General features: G+C 36.1%; 3 protein-coding genes and 1 non-coding gene across 8 annotated transcripts; 1 reads left to right on the top strand and 3 right to left on the bottom strand.

The window, feature by feature from the left end:
• Window positions 1–1,520: 1,520 nt before the first annotated feature.
• Window positions 1,521–2,171, bottom strand: LOC130945137 (uncharacterized). Its single transcript, XM_057873832.1, has one exon. It carries the CDS (start codon window positions 2,137–2,139, stop codon window positions 1,717–1,719), a length of 423 nt encoding a protein of 140 aa, XP_057729815.1. The 5' UTR covers window positions 2,140–2,171; the 3' UTR covers window positions 1,521–1,716.
• A 115-nt stretch (window positions 2,172–2,286) lies between these two features.
• LOC130944817 (protein FAR1-RELATED SEQUENCE 12-like) lies at window positions 2,287–4,344 on the top strand. Of its 5 annotated transcripts, none has more exons than XM_057873358.1 (5): window positions 2,293–2,487; window positions 2,580–2,605; window positions 2,798–2,880; window positions 3,221–3,782; window positions 3,904–4,344. In XM_057873358.1, the coding sequence occupies exons 4-5, from the start codon at window positions 3,228–3,230 to the stop codon at window positions 4,111–4,113; spliced, it is 765 nt and encodes a 254-aa protein (XP_057729341.1). In that variant the 5' UTR covers window positions 2,293–2,487; window positions 2,580–2,605; window positions 2,798–2,880; window positions 3,221–3,227; the 3' UTR covers window positions 4,114–4,344. The 5 variants fall into 5 exon arrangements, with proteins under 5 accessions (XP_057729344.1, XP_057729341.1, XP_057729342.1 ...); XM_057873359.1 differs by having other exon boundaries at window positions 2,580–2,620; XM_057873357.1 differs by having other exon boundaries at window positions 2,580–2,633.
• Window positions 4,345–4,822: 478 nt separating this feature from the next.
• LOC130944818 (calmodulin-like protein 3) lies at window positions 4,823–6,165 on the bottom strand. Its single transcript, XM_057873363.1, has one exon. It carries the CDS (start codon window positions 5,925–5,927, stop codon window positions 5,289–5,291), a length of 639 nt encoding a protein of 212 aa, XP_057729346.1. The 5' UTR covers window positions 5,928–6,165; the 3' UTR covers window positions 4,823–5,288.
• Window positions 6,166–8,615: 2,450 nt separating this feature from the next.
• TRNAS-GCU (transfer RNA serine (anticodon GCU)) lies at window positions 8,616–8,697 on the bottom strand. The gene has a single exon. It is a non-coding gene; the product is annotated as a tRNA-Ser (tRNA).
• Window positions 8,698–17,232: the final 8,535 nt, after the last annotated feature.

Here is a 17,232-nt window from a genome sequence, read left to right as displayed (position 1 = left end):
CTGCGCCTCCAATAAACACACTCATATAAAGACGAATATTTTATATGAAGTTAATAATTAAGATACAAATATAAATATGTATTATGTTAAGTAATTTAATCAAACATATCAAATGATTTAATAATTTTTAATTATTATCTTCGTATAAAATATAAATAATAATATTTTTTAATATAATTTACAAAAATTAAAAATAAACTTTATTGGATATCTGATATTTCAATGGTACTATGATAAATACTCAATTGGTGGTAAAAAATGTTAATAGACCAATACTTTTTATTAATATTAATCAATACTTTGAGTTAACACCTTATTTTTATACCATTAAAATTTAGTTTTTAGTATTGAGAATTGACTAAATATTAACAAAAAATAATAAATTTTACTAGTCATGTAATATTATTCGTGGCAATTATTAGGTGGTGACCCTTTTTAAGAAATAATAATGGCGATTTGGTTTATCAATACGAGTTGACGAAGTGATACCATAATGATAAGATGGATGGGTGATTGATAATGGACGAGTGATTACCAATCATGAAAACACTTAGGTAGTTGTTTAGATATAATTAGATGGGGAGTTAGGAGGTGGATATTGATTGATAATTTTATTAGAACATGTTTGGGCGACCGACAACGGAGGCAGTGCTTATGGTTCCCACGTGCAGAATCACAGATTAGTTAAGTTATTGGCAAATTAGGCCCGAATGCTCAATGATACACTGAACATGGAGGTAAATTGCATAAACTCCTTTATTAATAGAGTTTGTATTATAAAGAATAGTAACTGTAATTTGTATGTGTATTGAACTAATTCAGTGAAGCTCATTGTATACATTTAGCTATATAAAGAAGAAGAAAGCAACTAACTAATCTGCCTACTGATTCTGTTATAACAGAATAACAGAATTAGAAAAACAGAATGCGTGTGACTTGAACTCTATGTAACTGTACTACACTTACCTGTATTATCCTCTACTGCCTGATTACTATTATTCTGTATATATACATACTCTTGTGAAAGATTTGAAGTTGAAATTTTAATTATTGAAAAAAAACCGCGTTTAAAATCCCTTAAAGATAAATAATATTTGATAAAATGCTAAAAAAAAAGTTATTAGCTAGATTATGGAACATTTTGTCAAAGATTGTTCACACTGTTTTTCTTTCTTTTAGCTAGATTGTCAAACATTTTATGAGGCTATATTGGCATGTTACTCATTTTAATGATTGCATTGCATTATACTTGTATGCATCAGAATAACACAGAAGATCAGTGCTGCTAATAAGAACATGGCTAGCAAACCAATTGTCATCGCCACTGCTATGATTTAGGCAGGGAGACTATACATGTAAGCGAACTAATTTGGCATATTAGCATTGCAAATTAGTAATTAATAACACCCTTGCATGGTAAAATTGTGAGAACTGTTTAAATTAAGTTACCATTGAAAATTGAAATGCAATGCTGTTTAAATACTCATCAACTCTTTTACAACGAAGCTATAATAAACAAATAGTCCCAAAAAAATATCGCCACTTGAACGGGCACAACTTTTATTCTCACTACACAAGGCATGTTTTCGGAATCAATTTGAAATGATAATAACAACAACAACAACTTGGACTCAGATTTTAATTCAATTCGAAGAAATATTGGGGAACAAGAAAAAAAATATTAATTCCTCAATCATCACGCTCGAAAACTGAAACTCACCGGTCCAAGCAGGAGGAAGGAGGAGGAGGAGGAGGCACCTGGCTGAATTGGTCAACGCCGGAGACCTCGACGCCGGCGCGTTTGATTGAATCGAACAAGGGAGAAACCATGATCCGATAATGGACGGGGCGTGAGTACTCCTCACAGGGATCGATTTGGACGCCAGTCACGCCGATTTCTCGGAGGCGGAGCCCTAGCTTCTCGCCAACGCGGGAAGCCACCTTGCCGTCCCAGAAACGATGCGATCTCGGGTAGCGGTTGAGGTTCGCGCGGTAACGAGCCACGAATTCCTGCTCGGAAGAAGAAGCCATGGCTATGATGGAAGAGGTGGAGGTGTTTTTCACCTGCGCCGTGATGTTCCGGCACGACAGCACCAGCTGCAGCAGGTGGCGGTGGTTGTTACCGTACGTACTCGCCATCTCACACTCACGTATGGATCCTCCTATAATGCTATTTCCTTTATTATGTCTTAGCATTTTTTTGGGGTAACTTTAGTGGGCCGGCCCAATTTAAGCCCAATAACTATTGGTCAAATTGACTGGCACGTTTTAGTGAAAAGACAAGTTTGACCGTAAGGACCTGCAGTGCAGTGCACTGCATCGCACCGTAGCGTTGCCCCACCGGGGGTGTGTCCGTACAACAAAGTGAAAGGTGTTCCTGTCGGAGGAACGAACCCTCGTTTCGAATTTCAGCTAAAGAAAGAAGGGTGAATCCGAAAGCTTATAAACCCGACGCGATTCAACTTCTCGATTTTCATCATCGTGTGGGTGAGTTAATTATTCACTTTGAATTTGTAATGCAATATGATATAACTAGATGAGGATTACATTGAGTTTACTTGCAATTTTTGTTGTTGCAGGGTTGATCATCATTGCTTTTGCTTAGGTTTTGGAATTTGAAGTGCAGATGCATAGTTCTTAAGCTTAACCATTCTCTTTCTTCTTCTTCTAACTTTTTTCAAAAATTAAACTATTGCTTAAAAGTCTGAAGTTCAATCAATAATAATAATAGTATATTCTTAAATTTCGTTGCCACTGTATCCTGTTGCTTCATCTTCTCAATTATTTTATTGTCTAGGTTTTTGGAGCTTTGATTTCACAGTGTGCTCTCGTTTTGGGGAAGTCATGCTACTTGGTTCAGCATTATTGTGATCTTAGTTGGTACTACAATGATACTTTATCTCATTTTTATGCATTGTTTCCTTTTTCAGCCAATAATGTTGGACTCCTATGATGGCTGATATCCCTGTCCAGCCTATGTATTACTCACTGGAAATGGAAGAATTATTTTACTTTTCTTTTGTTGGATGAACTTTAGTTATCAATACTTCTTGGTATATGTTCCAAACAAGAAGAACAAGAATATAAAATAATGAAGAGAAGAATGAGAAAATTTATTGCCACATGTTTGAGTTGTTTATAATTACTGCTTTTATCAATGTATCAAATTTTCCTTATGTGTTCTGAACTGTGAAGGATAACTCAATCATTTCTACCACAGGAGGGTGATGGATCACCAATCTGGCCAGCGATTTGATTCAGATGATAGTGACCTTGATATACAAGTAGAAATTAGCAGAAGACTTGGTAAAGTGGAAGATGGATTCCCAAAAGACATGGAACTTTGTGCAGGTGAAGAGGATAAGTTTATTGAACAATCTGTAGCAGATATTTCAGCAGATGGAGAAGCTTTAGAACCATTCATAGGCATGGAGTTCAATTCAAGAGAAGAGGCCAGAGAACTATACATTGCCTACGGTAGGCGGATAGGATTTACAGTACGAATACACCATAATCGTCGTTCACGAGTAAATAACCAGGTTATTGGTCAAGATTTTGTCTGCTCAAAAGAAGGCTTTCGTGCAAAAAAGTATGTACACAGAAAAGACAGAGTGCTTCCTCCTCCACCAGCCACCCGAGAAGGTTGTCAGGCCATGATAAGGTTGGCTTTGCGGGATGGAGGGAAGTGGGTTGTCACAAAATTTGTTAAGGAGCATACTCATAAGCTAATGAGTCCTAGTAAAGTTCCATGGCGAGGATCTGGGAAGCACTTGGTGAGTGAGGTATGCATGTCTCTCCGTAGATATCTGTGTTCCTGCCTTGTAGGAAACAAGTCACAGTCTCATGCCTGCTTTGTTTTACTACCTCAAACTTTTATTGATGGATTCAATGTATCTGTCACAGGATGAGAAAGATAAGAGGATCCGTGAACTGTCGCTTGAGTTGTACAACGAAAGGCAAAAATACAAACGACGCTGCGCTGCATATGAAGAACAGTTAAATAATATCCTGAACTATTTGGAAAAGCACACAGAACACATGTCTGAAAAAGTTGCAGATATAGTCCGAAGTATAAGAGAGATTGAGGAGGAAAAAGCAGATTCAGATATCTGATAATTTGTGTCATTTATAGCATGTTCATCAATACTCATACACGCAGGTTAAGCTTGTAAGCCTATTTGCCATTTGAAGGTTTCTAACATAATGCTGTTAACATTTAGATTCTAGACAGTATTTAGCTTGGGGTTGTGTAACATTCAATTTGAACTTCAAGCAGCATATCAGAACAGTAGCCACTTGTTTCAATTATCTTGTTATTTATTTATTTATTTATTTATTTATTTATTTTTTTTGTTCTTCCGATATCTTCCAACCTAACAAGCTAAGTTTGCCTTAGATCTGAATTTTATTAAAAGGTTGGTCACTGACCAATAGGTTGTTGCATTCATATGGCAGGATTTTCAAAATCTAAGACACTAACAAGTAAGCTAACTACTCGACCATGGTTTAATTATCTTGTTATTATTCATGCTGAAAAGCTTTAGAACTTAGAACAGTAGCCCATAAAACTTAGAACAGTCACATGGGACTCTAGTCTCTGGGCAAATCCAGGAATTTCAATATTCATAACAAAACATGGTTCACATAGCAAATTGTTGCTAATATTCCATTGTTATTTTTTGCTGTTGAATTAGGTAATGTAGCCAAGTAACCCCGCAATCGCATCAATCTCTTTTTCTTTTCACTGACATATGCGGGGCACTTATATAAATGATTAAGAAAAGCAAAGAAATAAATGGAACAGGGTAGGAATATGAGCAAATTCAACTGAAATCACCAAACAAGAGTATTACAAGTTAAAACAGAATCAGGCCTTCTGCCCCTAAAAATAAAGAAAGAAAACACACTGTCACAATAGCAGTAGCCCACCGTTCCCTTTCCCTCCTTAGAAAAAAAGAAAGTAAGAAATCATTAGTATGTCCATCAATGTGGCCATGTCAAGTTCTAAGTGCTAACCACCCAACATTCTGGGATTGGCAAAAAAAGAACAAAAAAGAAGAAACACCAACAACAACAAAACAACAGCAACAAGAAGCTTCAACAAGTTCATGTTGGTGGTGGTGATGATCTGCATCCTCCTATGATAATCCACGAACACTTAACTTATTTACAACGTGGGAATCATAGCATACATTAACCTTAAACCGATCAAAAACCGCCACCCCTTTTTTGTTTCTTCCTTTTGTATGACTCTCACATATACGTGCAATAATGTTGATGAAAGATGATTAACTGAGAGCACTGAATCCACCACCCTTCATCATTTGCTTGAATTCTCCGTAGTTAACCATGCCATCACCATCAGCGTCCACCTTCATTATCATCTTCTTGCAATCTTCATCGGTTCTACCTTGCTTAAGCCCCAAGGAAGACAAGACCGCCCTCAGCTCCTCCACGCTGATGAACCCATCTCCATTCTGGTCAAACACGTTGAAAGCTTCCTTCATGTCTTCCTCCTCATCACCACGTTCCACCATTATAGACTCGTACAGCTCCCCAAACTCTTCGACATCCACAAATCCATCCCCATTGGCATCAATCTTGTCGATCATCTGAGCTAGTTCCTTGTCCGGAATGAAGATCCCGAGATTCTCCAAGGAGACTGTCAACTCGCTCCTGGAGATTCTCCCGTCTCCATTCCGGTCGAACATCTGGAAGACTCGCCTGAGCTCATTTGGGTCCATTATTCTTGTCTTGGTGATGATAATGGCCCTGCTGGCCCTTCTTGGTGATGAAGAGGAGGAAGAAGAAGTGTTGTTTGTTTGGTGGGGGAACCAAGAGAAAGGAAAGAAGGGTCTTAGCTTCTTTGGAATGAGAGAAATAAGGAATGAATTTAGAATGTTGTATAGAAGCAAAATAGCTGGCATTATATATCTCTGGTTCTTATTGCTTTGTTTTTCTTTCTGTTTTGCTATGCTGTGAAGGAAACTAAATAAGGAAAAAAAGTTTGAAAGGTTAAGAAAAAAGGTTTCAAGTCAAGTAACAAGTAGCTAGATACTCTCTTGTATGGTTTTTACTATGTTTTCTTTTTCTTTTTCTTGGTTTGGTTTGGTTTCATTGCAGTGCGGTTGGTGAAGCTTTTAAGCTGTGTGACTTTGAAGGCATCGTACTACTTTAACTTTAAACGCGTATTTGGATGGTTAATTATTAATTAATAATCAATATCATTATTATTGCTATATATATGTTAGGACTTGGTTGTTCAAAGACGCGTTCATGTTAAATAATTGATTGATCTATCTTGCGTTATGCTTTTAATTAACATTTTCGTCTTAATTGGACCAATCCTTATTATATTTATTGTTTAATTAACTAACCAATGATCTAATCCAACACTCGAATAATGTAATATGGTTATGGTAGACACTATTAGTTTATACAATTAATTAACTCCATAGTGTCTGGGCTAGTGTGGTTGATTTTAGTTTTACGAAGGGTTTACTTGTATATTTCTTATGATTAATAAAAAAAACGTTGGGTGATATAGAAAGAAAAATTAAATAAGAGTTGGCTAATCTTATCCTAAAGGTGTAAGTTAAGATTGTTAATAATAAAAAATTTTAAATAATTTATTTTAATAAACGTACAACAAATAAATTAAAAATTTAAATTTTATATTATTTTATATTAAATAAAATAAAAATTTAATACAGTTAATTTTATATAAAAATAATAAATCAAATTTGTTAATTTATTTAATAATTTTTATTTATCAAATTTACATAAAATTAACTATACTTAAATTTCCGCCGTTAATTAAACCCATTAAATAAAAGAAAGGGAGTGAGGGCGTTGATGACGGATCTGAAATAAGAGAGAGACGTTGGAGAATGGAGCCCGCCAAAAAGTAAAAGCCGGCAACGACATTATAGTATGGATTAATAATGTTTAATTGTTTGATGTGTTCATGCTACTCACTCTTCCTTTCACTGTCATTCTGATAAACGGTTGGATTTCATCAACGGCCGTTTGCTTAGTTGCTCTGCTTGCCTTCTTCCACGTGGCATCACTCTTATGCTGTTTGTCTCTTCAATCACAATAAGTTCTTCCCACTCTTATGTTGTCTCTTCTAATATCTAATAGAAAAAATTTTGTTAACTATTATTACTTGATTTACAGATTTAGTGTAACAATTTTTTAAATATATTTAGATATAATGTGTTAAATTTAGGCTTATACAATATAAATAACAAAAATATTATATACACATTAAAAATTAATTATCAAATTAGTTACTTCTAAATTCTAACGTATTAGTAAAAAGAAGATTTGATAAATTTGTGTACAGGGACGAAGGCAAGTATTAGAGAAGGGGCAATGGCCCCCTTAAATAAAAAATTTTAATGTATAAAGATCATTAATTTTTGTATTAATTTCTCTTTAATTTTAATTTTTTTCCTTCTAATATTATACTTTTATGTTGCCCCCTCCTAAAAATTACTCTAGCTCCGCCCCTGTTTGTGTATGTATATCCTTAGGAACTTATTAAAAATACTATAGCACTTTCAGCTGGTGTAAGTTGAAATTATATTAAAGAATGAATAGGAGAGAGTATATATGATTCGTGAACATCATAAATAATCTAGCTAATAATTTCCAATAACTGAGTCAATTTTAAGGAGTCAAATTTCACTAGGAAAAAACTTCCATACGTCATCTACTTTTATTTCCTTATTCATTGACATTTTTTCGGTCCAATTATTACAGTATAAGTTAGTAAGTTGCCACAAGTTCTTTGAACTGGTATTTTCTTTTAAACATTCAACTTAAGAAATTGTATTTTAGTTCACTGAATGTTTGAAGCCTTTTCGATTGGATATTTAATATTAAAAATGGATGATTTTTAACTATGAATATATATTTAATTAAAAACTGTCATTTTGTCTCATTTAAAAAAGAACATTACATAGACTACTATTCTGCAGAGTAATTACTAATTAAGGAGGAGTTAGTGGAGGTAAATTATTCATGATATTAATTAATGGGAAAGTATGAGGAACTAATGGAATATTTGTAAGTTGTAATAAGGTAATTAAATTATCAAAAAAATATAATAACAAAAAAAAACCAAAAATAAATTTAAATAATTTTTGTTGTCTCTCTAACCGTTAAATTATAATAAGAGACGCGTCCAAAGAACATAACATTATATTGATATGTCATAGTGAGTTGCCAGTTCTGTATGTGTAACTGTATATGTGTATTCCATGATGGTTAATACACGTGCATGCAGAATCTTTTAGTGTGTTTAACAGTATTATTATCATTATCAGTGTATAGAAAGACATTATTATAAAGAAAATGCATAATGTATTTTAGTTGCATGCATAATGAGATTGAAAATATATGTATAATGTACCAACTATCAAATATATAACTATGAAAAGTGCTCATTTGTTAGGAGTTTTTGTGGCAGCCTTGAGTTACAGTGAAAATGATAAAAAAGTGGGACAAAGTCACATGCATGCTCTGTTGTTTATGATTGTTGACTTTTCTATCTGAAGAAGTCTTTGGTCCTTGTAGCAAAGAGAGTTGGAAAAGCAAAACAAAATGATCGTCGCCTGAGAGATTCGAACTCTCGCGGGGAAACCCCATGTACTTAGCAGGCACACGCCTTAACCACTCGGCCAAAGCGACAACTTGGTATGCTGGACTTCGAATACTATTATTGGATAATATCAAAAATAAAATAAAGAAAAGTTGGGCTCACAAGGTCCAAAGATTGTTTATGGATTGTCCTTAAGCCCCACAGGCTCTGAAATAAAATGCTTTATTCTATCTTTTGGGTTTTGACATGATTCTGTTGTATTGAAATTGAAGTCACATGGAAATGTAGAAACTGGAAAGTGTTTGGCATATTGAAAGAACTTCAATTTATGTGATTGGAATATGTCATGCATAAACATTATTGGTTACCTTGTATATTTGCCTTCATTTTTCTTTGTTGTTTTGTTTTTCTCAGAATGTCATGAAGCAATTTAGGAGTAGATGTATGCACATATTAATTGACTGGGATAATATGGACAGTAAACTGCTTACCTTCCACTTACATTACACCTGCTACCAAACATTTATGCACACCAGGTTGATGACAAATGATTTGGATATTAAATATTCCACCATTGGTTGATTTTTTCATTTTTAATTTGTTAGTATTAAACTACTCTTCCACCTTAGCTCATGACAACAATAAAAAAGTCTCGTGACCCACAAATTCAACCCAACAGAATACATTAATTCAATTACCATGATAAAATTGTGGAGGAATATTAGGGTGCAGCAATTTTGGTGTTTTGTAACCATCAATTGACCATCAATAGTATTTTTAATGATGTGAGATTACATCTAATAGTGGAAGATCACTCACTTTTGTTTTGATGGTTAAGTACTGGTCAGAAAACACAAAAGTTGCTGACCCCCTAGACTTTTCCAAAATTGTGAAAGAATAAGAAAAGAAAAGAAGAACTTTAATTGAGCAAATAAAAATAAGATAAGAACAACTATAAATAAGATAGAGAAAAGATAAGATAAGATAAGATAATAAAGACTAAAATTGTAATTGAATTTATGTATTCTGTTGGGCTGAATTTGTGGGTCACGAGACTTCTTTATTGTTGTCATGAGCTAAGGTGGAAGAGTAGTTTAATACGCCCCCGCAAGCTGGTGGATGGAAGATGTCAATAATCCACATCTTGGATAAGTTCCGATGAAATTGTTGAGTGTCTGACGTGGTGACGCGGAGGAAGATGCGTGCGACAGAGCTTGAGCTGCCGGTGTCAAAAATATAAAAGGAGAAGCTGTACTTGAGCAGCGATCTTCAAAAAATGCGTGCGGCAGAGCTTGAGCTGTCGGCGGCAAAAATATAAAAGGAGATGCTATGCTTGTGCAGCGATCTTCAAAAAAATGAAAGGAAAAACTACTATTTGTACCCATGAACTTTGCGAACGCTGACAAAAGTACCCATAGAAGAAGAAAAGTGACTTTATAACCATGAAAGGCTGGATCCGTCTGTCGATAGTACCCGAACGTCATTAAAACGCTAGCTCTGTTAACTTAAAGGCCAACATGGCACGTTAAGTGCTTCCCTGGCTTTGAATCAGCAGTCTGATGTGTCCAAGCATGTTGTTACAGTTATAACATCACTCAATTTCCTAATTTCAATTTGAAAACCCTAGAATGTATAGGAGAAGCAGAGGTTCGAATGGAAGCATCAGCGAAGAAGGGACTTCGTCTTCCAAGAGGGGTGAAGAGAAGACTTTGTCTGGGAGATGCTTTTGTGGATAGGGTGTGGTGTTGCTACAATTTGGAACCTTAACAAATCCTAGGAGATGGTTCGTAAGGTGTCTTCTATGGAAGATAAGTCTTTTTGTTTTTGTGGTTCTGTTCAGATTAACTTATTTGTGAACGATTCCTTATTCCTCCCTTTCACGCTACAGACGATGGATTGCAAGTATTTTGTATGAGTGGATGAGATTAACGGAGGATGGGAGGGACTGGCAAGAGCCCTTGTTAGAAAAAATCAAGATAGCTCCTGTGGTAACCATGAGGTCAATGTTACTGGGCAAAGAAGAGAGATTCAAGAGAATAGTGTGAAGATCTTGTTAAAGATAGAGAAGCTCCAGGGTGAAATTAGAACTATTAGGTCATGGATTATAACAATTTTTTTGAGTTTATTGATTTGTGTAGGCCTGAATCTACTCCAGTTAATCAATATGTAACTGTGTGTATGGTGTATGTTGTCCTGGGGTCTTTTTATGCAGCTATTTGGTTTCAATGATGATGAACTTCAAAGCTGTTTGGTTTTAATGATGATGAACTTCAAAACTCTGTTAATATATTCAGTTGTTGTGAAAAAAGTCAAGTTATGTTATGACATTAATGTCCATGATTGTTAATGTATTTGATATCTGTGATATTGGAGTTAATACAATTTTGACAAAAAAGGACATATAAATGTTGTGATTTGACAAATCTAGGCAAAAACCTGGTATTGTATACTAAATAGCGAAATTGTAACTTGGAAATGCAACTAAATATTCATTCCATAAGGTATAATAAACCTTGACATAATTTTAACACAAGCATTTAGTAACAAGAGCCTCAAAACAAGTGTATGAATCTGATGTAGCAGTAGCAAATCAAATGTACCTAATAGTACCAATACAATTCATGAACATGAAAGCATCAGGTTGTGAAATATAAGCTCTAGGCATAAGTTACAAAAAAACTATAGTATCAAAGTTGATAGAGCTCTCATTACATTAAGTCCTTGATAAAAAAACAAAGTTACACTAGAAACTCCTATTTGTTGGGTGTGGAGTTGCTGATGTCACTAGAAACCCCGTTGTTGTTGCTACTTGAAGATGCTTCTGGTGGTGGACGGAACCCAGGTGCTGGCCATATGGCTGCTGTTTGAATTGTGGATGGTGAAGTTGGCATGAATCGCATAAATCTTGTAGTCGTCCCTCGACTTGCACCATGCATTGTATGTCTGGTAACTTTTGGAGGAGGTTGGTTAGTTGGTAATGTAAGCCTAACAACAGAAGGTTGTGGTGTGGTAGGCATTATGGGAGTAGGTTGTGGTAGGGCAATTCTGAGGGGAGAAGGTTGTGACGGTGGTGGCCTCTTAACGTTTCTCCTCCTAATTGGTCTCCTGGACATGGTTGGATTCATGATAGGTCGAGGTGGCACATATGCAGTTGAGGAGTTAGAAGGTGGAGGTCTTACTGCCATAGATTCTTCAGAAGGATTCACACAGTTTAGATCATCAACATTCACCTATAAATGGGTAATTGCATTAAGTCAAATGTTCAATGCAAGATAAATTTATCTTCATGCCAATAAGTAGAAGAAGAGAGTGCATATAAATAACTTACATTGGGTGAATCTGAAGCTGATGCTTCAGCATCTGCTATCTCCAAAGTCTCTTCCCAATACATCTCTTGCTATCTGGCAGCATCCTCATCAAGATCATCAACAGCCATACCTTTAGTTGTTGCTGCTGCACCCTGATGCTGACTACCACTACCTACTGCAGCTCCTCCGCTAGCCATAGCTTCTTTCTTCTTGTCACATCCTCTGCTGTTATGACCAGTCTGAGATCACAGTAGTAATAATTGTAATTTTAATTTTTTTTATAAGATAATCAATATGCACAAGTAAACGAAGGAGACATTGAATGTTAAGTTATACCTTCAGACAATATTTACATTTAATGGGGCCATATCTCCTCTTTGCTCTATGGGGATCAGGATTCTCTTTAGGACCATCTCTACGACTGTCTATCTTTTTAGTAGGTCTCCCAATAGGTTTCTTGTACACAGGAGGCAACAATGGATAATGATTTCCCTTCTCCCAGTATTCCTGGCTTGGGACAGGTTCAACTGTCCACTGATATGGCGCAAAATCTGTGATGTACACCTGGCATGATATCCTTTACTGCTGGAATTAGTCCCTATCCATGGAATAGATGAATGAGTAAGAGTACTGAATACATATAAAAAAAACCTTTACTAAGTGAGATTTAGACTAAAATTTGGTACTGAAATCAATCAATTAAAATATATACAAATCAGACAAAGACTACTAAATGCCATCAATTGAACCAACTAAACTGAAATCAGATCAATTAAAATGTATACAAATCAGGCAAAGACTATTAAATGCCATCAATTGAACTAACTAAACTGAAATCAGATCAATTAAAATAGAGTTATATGACTGAGTTTAGCGAATAACAACAACCAATTAACTTGACTAAGCTTTAATCAATTACTCAATTTAAAATAATTTCGAATAAATACAATATATTTACCTTTTGCATGTCCGACATCAGGTTAAAGCCATTTGCTGCATGGTCACCGACATCATCTTGTAGGAGCTCCAAGAACCATTTCCAACTGTCCTTGTTCTCTGACTCAACAATTGCATATGCTATTGGGAAGATATGATTATTTGCATCGGCTCCAATAGCATTAAGTAACTGGCCTCCATAGTATCCTCTTAGAAATATGCCACCTAGTCCTATAAAAGGTCGACAACCCTCAACGAATTCTCTCTTGCATGCGTTCAGACAAGCATAAATTCTCTTAAATAAGAAACTCTCCAACCCAGGCATAGGAGACGTGTGTATCCTTACTGTACTTCCTAGATTTGTTTTTAGTATCTCATTGGAGTAGTCACGAAGCCTAAGATATTGTGCAGCCTCGGAACCCTCAATCCTTTCTCTTGCTGTTGCTATTGACCTATAAATTTTTCTTTCGTTTACAAGCACATCAAACTCAGTTCTGAAGTAGTTCTCAGCATCCTTTACTGTCATATCAGGTTGATTCCTTATTCTGTCTTCCAACTCATCAACTATCTATTTTTTATTGGCAGATTTACAATGCAAGTTTCGTTGGGAAGTATGCTCATTCACAAAGGTTGTGACTTGATAACTCACCGGATATGACCTCTTGGCACAGTAAATTTGCCACGGGCAGTTTTCATCATAGCAAATAGCTTTGCATCTTGTTGAATAAATCCTTGGAAAAAAAATATTTCTTCTAAGGTTAATATTGAACTTTCTTACAGCTTTCTTGAACTCTTGCAGAGTCTCAAACTCCATTTCAAGCTCCAGTCTCACCTCCTTAACAGGTGCATCGGCATTGCCCTGTGGAGATGACCTTCCCTGGTCATCTTCATCACTTCCAATGCTATGGAGGCCCTCTGACTCATAGCAATGAACACCAGGTTCATCATCTGAATATTTTCTCCCTTCCACCGGAATAAATACTGATGGAGGTTGATTCGGATCTGTATTAGGGATAAATGTTTGTCTAGTTGGAAGGGGTCTCTTAGTAGATCTCCTTATATGTTTTCTCCTACTACCTCCAATACCCTCCTTTGTGTTGTTATTTTGTGTTTCTGGAGCATTTACTGTGGCTGATGGATTGGTAGAAGGGGATTAGATGTGGTTCAGGAATGGATTGGGAGGAGGATTGATTCTGTGGCAAAGGAACATATTGGGTAAGCAATTCGTCTTATGGATCATCAGAGATAAAGGGTGGCTCTGTGTATGTTGGTGACTTTGGCTGGGCATTGTTGTCAATGTTAAACTGGACAGATATGTCTCCCAAGTTTTCATTATCAAGAGGAATAGATGTTACTGGAACTGTGTTTGGTGTAGCAAATTCTTTAGATACAGGAACTGTGTTTGGTGTAGCTGGAACTGATGGATTTGGGTTGGCATCATATTGGGCCTTTTCTGTACCATGGGTCTCCTCTGTAATTTGGGCTTCAGTTTGTACCCCTTTCAGTTGAAGAATTCTTCTAGGACCTTTTGCCTTCTTTGGAGTTGGAGTCCTCCTAACACAAACTTTCCTCCTCCTCCTTGATGGAGTAACATTAACCTCACGAGGTGCTTCTACACCAGCTTCTTCATTCGTACCTATAACATCTGCTTGGCTAATGGGGTGCTCTGTGTATAACTCAATCTTATGTCCATTCTCCACAACAGCTTCATACATCTTAACAACATCCATGTCAAGTCGCAGAAGCCTCAAACCACCCTCAATTTCCATTCCAGGATGTCGCCAGTAGAAATCAGAGATGATTGGATACCCAATGTCTTTCAGTAGGTCACTAATGAAGAAGACATTCAGAATATCCACGTTAACTCTCTCCATTTCAGTAATCTCACCTTCTGCATAACACAACTTGCCATCTGACCCCTTTTCAAGTCTACCTCTATGGTGTATTACTAACGTGATATGCGTCATTGTAGCCATTTCTGTCAATAACAAAAAAAATTCATATCTTCTAATATTACCCAACACCCAAATGAATGAATCATAAAAAAATGAATGAACCATCAATAAACATAATCAGTTTATAATATTACCCAACACCTGATTTTTTTTTTCAACATTAAGACATGAATAAAATATCAAAAAATGAACAGTCCATATCAATACACCTACTATTATATATGCTCATTTATGTTCAAGAACACATAAGTAAGAAACTCAGCAATTCACTAAACAAAACATGGTATGCACTGCTACAAATTTCACCAAAAATATTATTAAAAGCTAAAAGCACAAATTAACCAAACAAATTCACCAATTTGGTGTTTAACAAGGACATTCAACTAGCGCATAACCAAAGTTTAATCACAATCATCATCAAGAAGTTTAGAAAATTGAATATTTGTGAATTAAAATGCCTAATAAAAACAAAACTTAAGCCCTGTGCTGATCAGACATAAGGTTTAAATCAAAGACTCCATTCAGGCGATATATCGAGCATGTGGTGTGCAGCAAATTCAGACAGCATGTTTAGTTCGATGTAGGCATCAAACAACCCAGCAAATTCAGCCACAGTAAACACATTCAATCCAAAACACATAAATCATCTAACTTAACCTAACCAAATCACTAAAACATAATGAAAAAACAATAAAAATAAAGAAAAGAAAGACAGGGAAGCAGGGGAAGGGAATGGAACATGCGTTGACGAGAGGGAAGGACGAAGAAAGTGGGCGAGACGGAGGAGTGGTGGTCGCAGCGGCACAAAAGTTCGTCGCCGTTGGTTGCTCGCCGGACTGGAAGATGCGTAGCAGGGGCGGCTGTTCGCGCAGAGACATGATGACTTCGCGCAAAAGAGGGAAGAAATGGGAAAATGAAGAAGAAAAGGGAAGAAGGATTGGGCGATGCTGGTCGCCGGTAGTCATTTCGGGCGGACGGAGGCGGTTGGGCGGGTTGGTTGGTGGCGTAGGGTTCAGTACGTGGTTCACGTCTCTCTCTTTCTGCTAGGGCATGCAGAAAGGTGGTGAGAAAGAAGATGGAATGGCGCGAAGTGCCTCTAACGTTTCTCTCTCTCTTCTATATTCACCTGGAAGGTTCTTAAAAAAAATAAAAATTAAAAATCAAAAGCCAGGTAAGCACTTAACGTGCCATGTTGGCCTTTAAGTTAACGGAGCTAACATTTTAATGACGTTCGGGTACTATCGACAGATGGATCCAACCTTTTATGGTACAAAGTCACTTTTCTTCTTCTATGGGTACTTTTGTCAGCGTTCGCAAAGTTCATGGGTACAAAGGGTAGTTTTTCAAAATGAAAAAATAAGCGCATAGAGCGCAATAAGATTGATCTTTAGAGGGCGCGTATGGTGCAATAAGAGTGGTTTTCAGATGGCGCATATAGCGCAATAAGAGTGCAGATAGAACTGCTAAAATAGAATGCAGATTAAATTACTGAAACAGAATGTAGACATGACTGTTAAAACAAAATACAGACGAAACTGCCGAAAGAAGGCGCAGATGGAACTGCCGGAAGAAGGCGCAAACAGGCCATAGTGACTATTCCATGAATGATAGTTGTTTCCTGTTAGAACAGGGATAACCAAGACTGATGTTGGATTTTTAATTGGATGGATGTAATAGAGATTGGTTGAATTCTGAGCTAAATTAGAAGATTGATTATTCATTGTGGGAGGAGGTTGAAAAAGAAGTAGGGTGATTTCTCACCGGAAAGATGATAGCTTATATCCTCTTCAAAGAGGATACCAAGGCTCTGATACCATGATAAACTTGTGAAAGAATAAGAAAAGAAAAAAAGAACTTTAATTGATTGTTAATTGATTGAATTGCATTGTGAATGTAAAACTAAATATATATAGAGCATTGCCTACGAAAGATAAAAGCAAATAAAGATAAGATAAAAACAGCTAAAGATAAAGAAAAGATAAGATAAGATAATAAAGACTAAAATTGTAATTGAATTTATGTATTCTATTGGGCTGAATTTGTGGGCCACGAGACTTATTTGTTGTTGTCATGAGATAAGGTGGAAGAGTAGTTTAATAGTTAGTGGTGTTACAAGAAGCAATGCTGAAATTTCCCTTTACCAACGCAAATACATTTTGTACTTGCTTAAAGAATTTGGTCACATCTTCAGGAACTTCCTTAACTGATCTCATACCATATCGAAGACTAATATGTAACTTAATTTATCTCACCAATACCAGATCCGATATTTGCTTTGCAATAAGCAAACTTAGCCAATATCTTGATTGCGCCACTGATTCTCACTTTCAAGCTGATCTTATGCGACAAATTCCATTATAATATCATATAGATTTTTTTTTGGTTTCCCACGATATCTCTCAGCCCGACAGGTTAAGGACTAATC

The sequence above is a fragment of the Arachis stenosperma genome, chromosome 8, assembly GCF_014773155.1.
Source record: "Arachis stenosperma cultivar V10309 chromosome 8, arast.V10309.gnm1.PFL2, whole genome shotgun sequence".
NCBI classification, from domain to species: domain Eukaryota; kingdom Viridiplantae; phylum Streptophyta; class Magnoliopsida; order Fabales; family Fabaceae; genus Arachis; species Arachis stenosperma.
The sequence above is the reverse complement of the archived record's forward strand: the minus strand, read 5'-3'. Positions and strand labels throughout refer to the sequence as shown.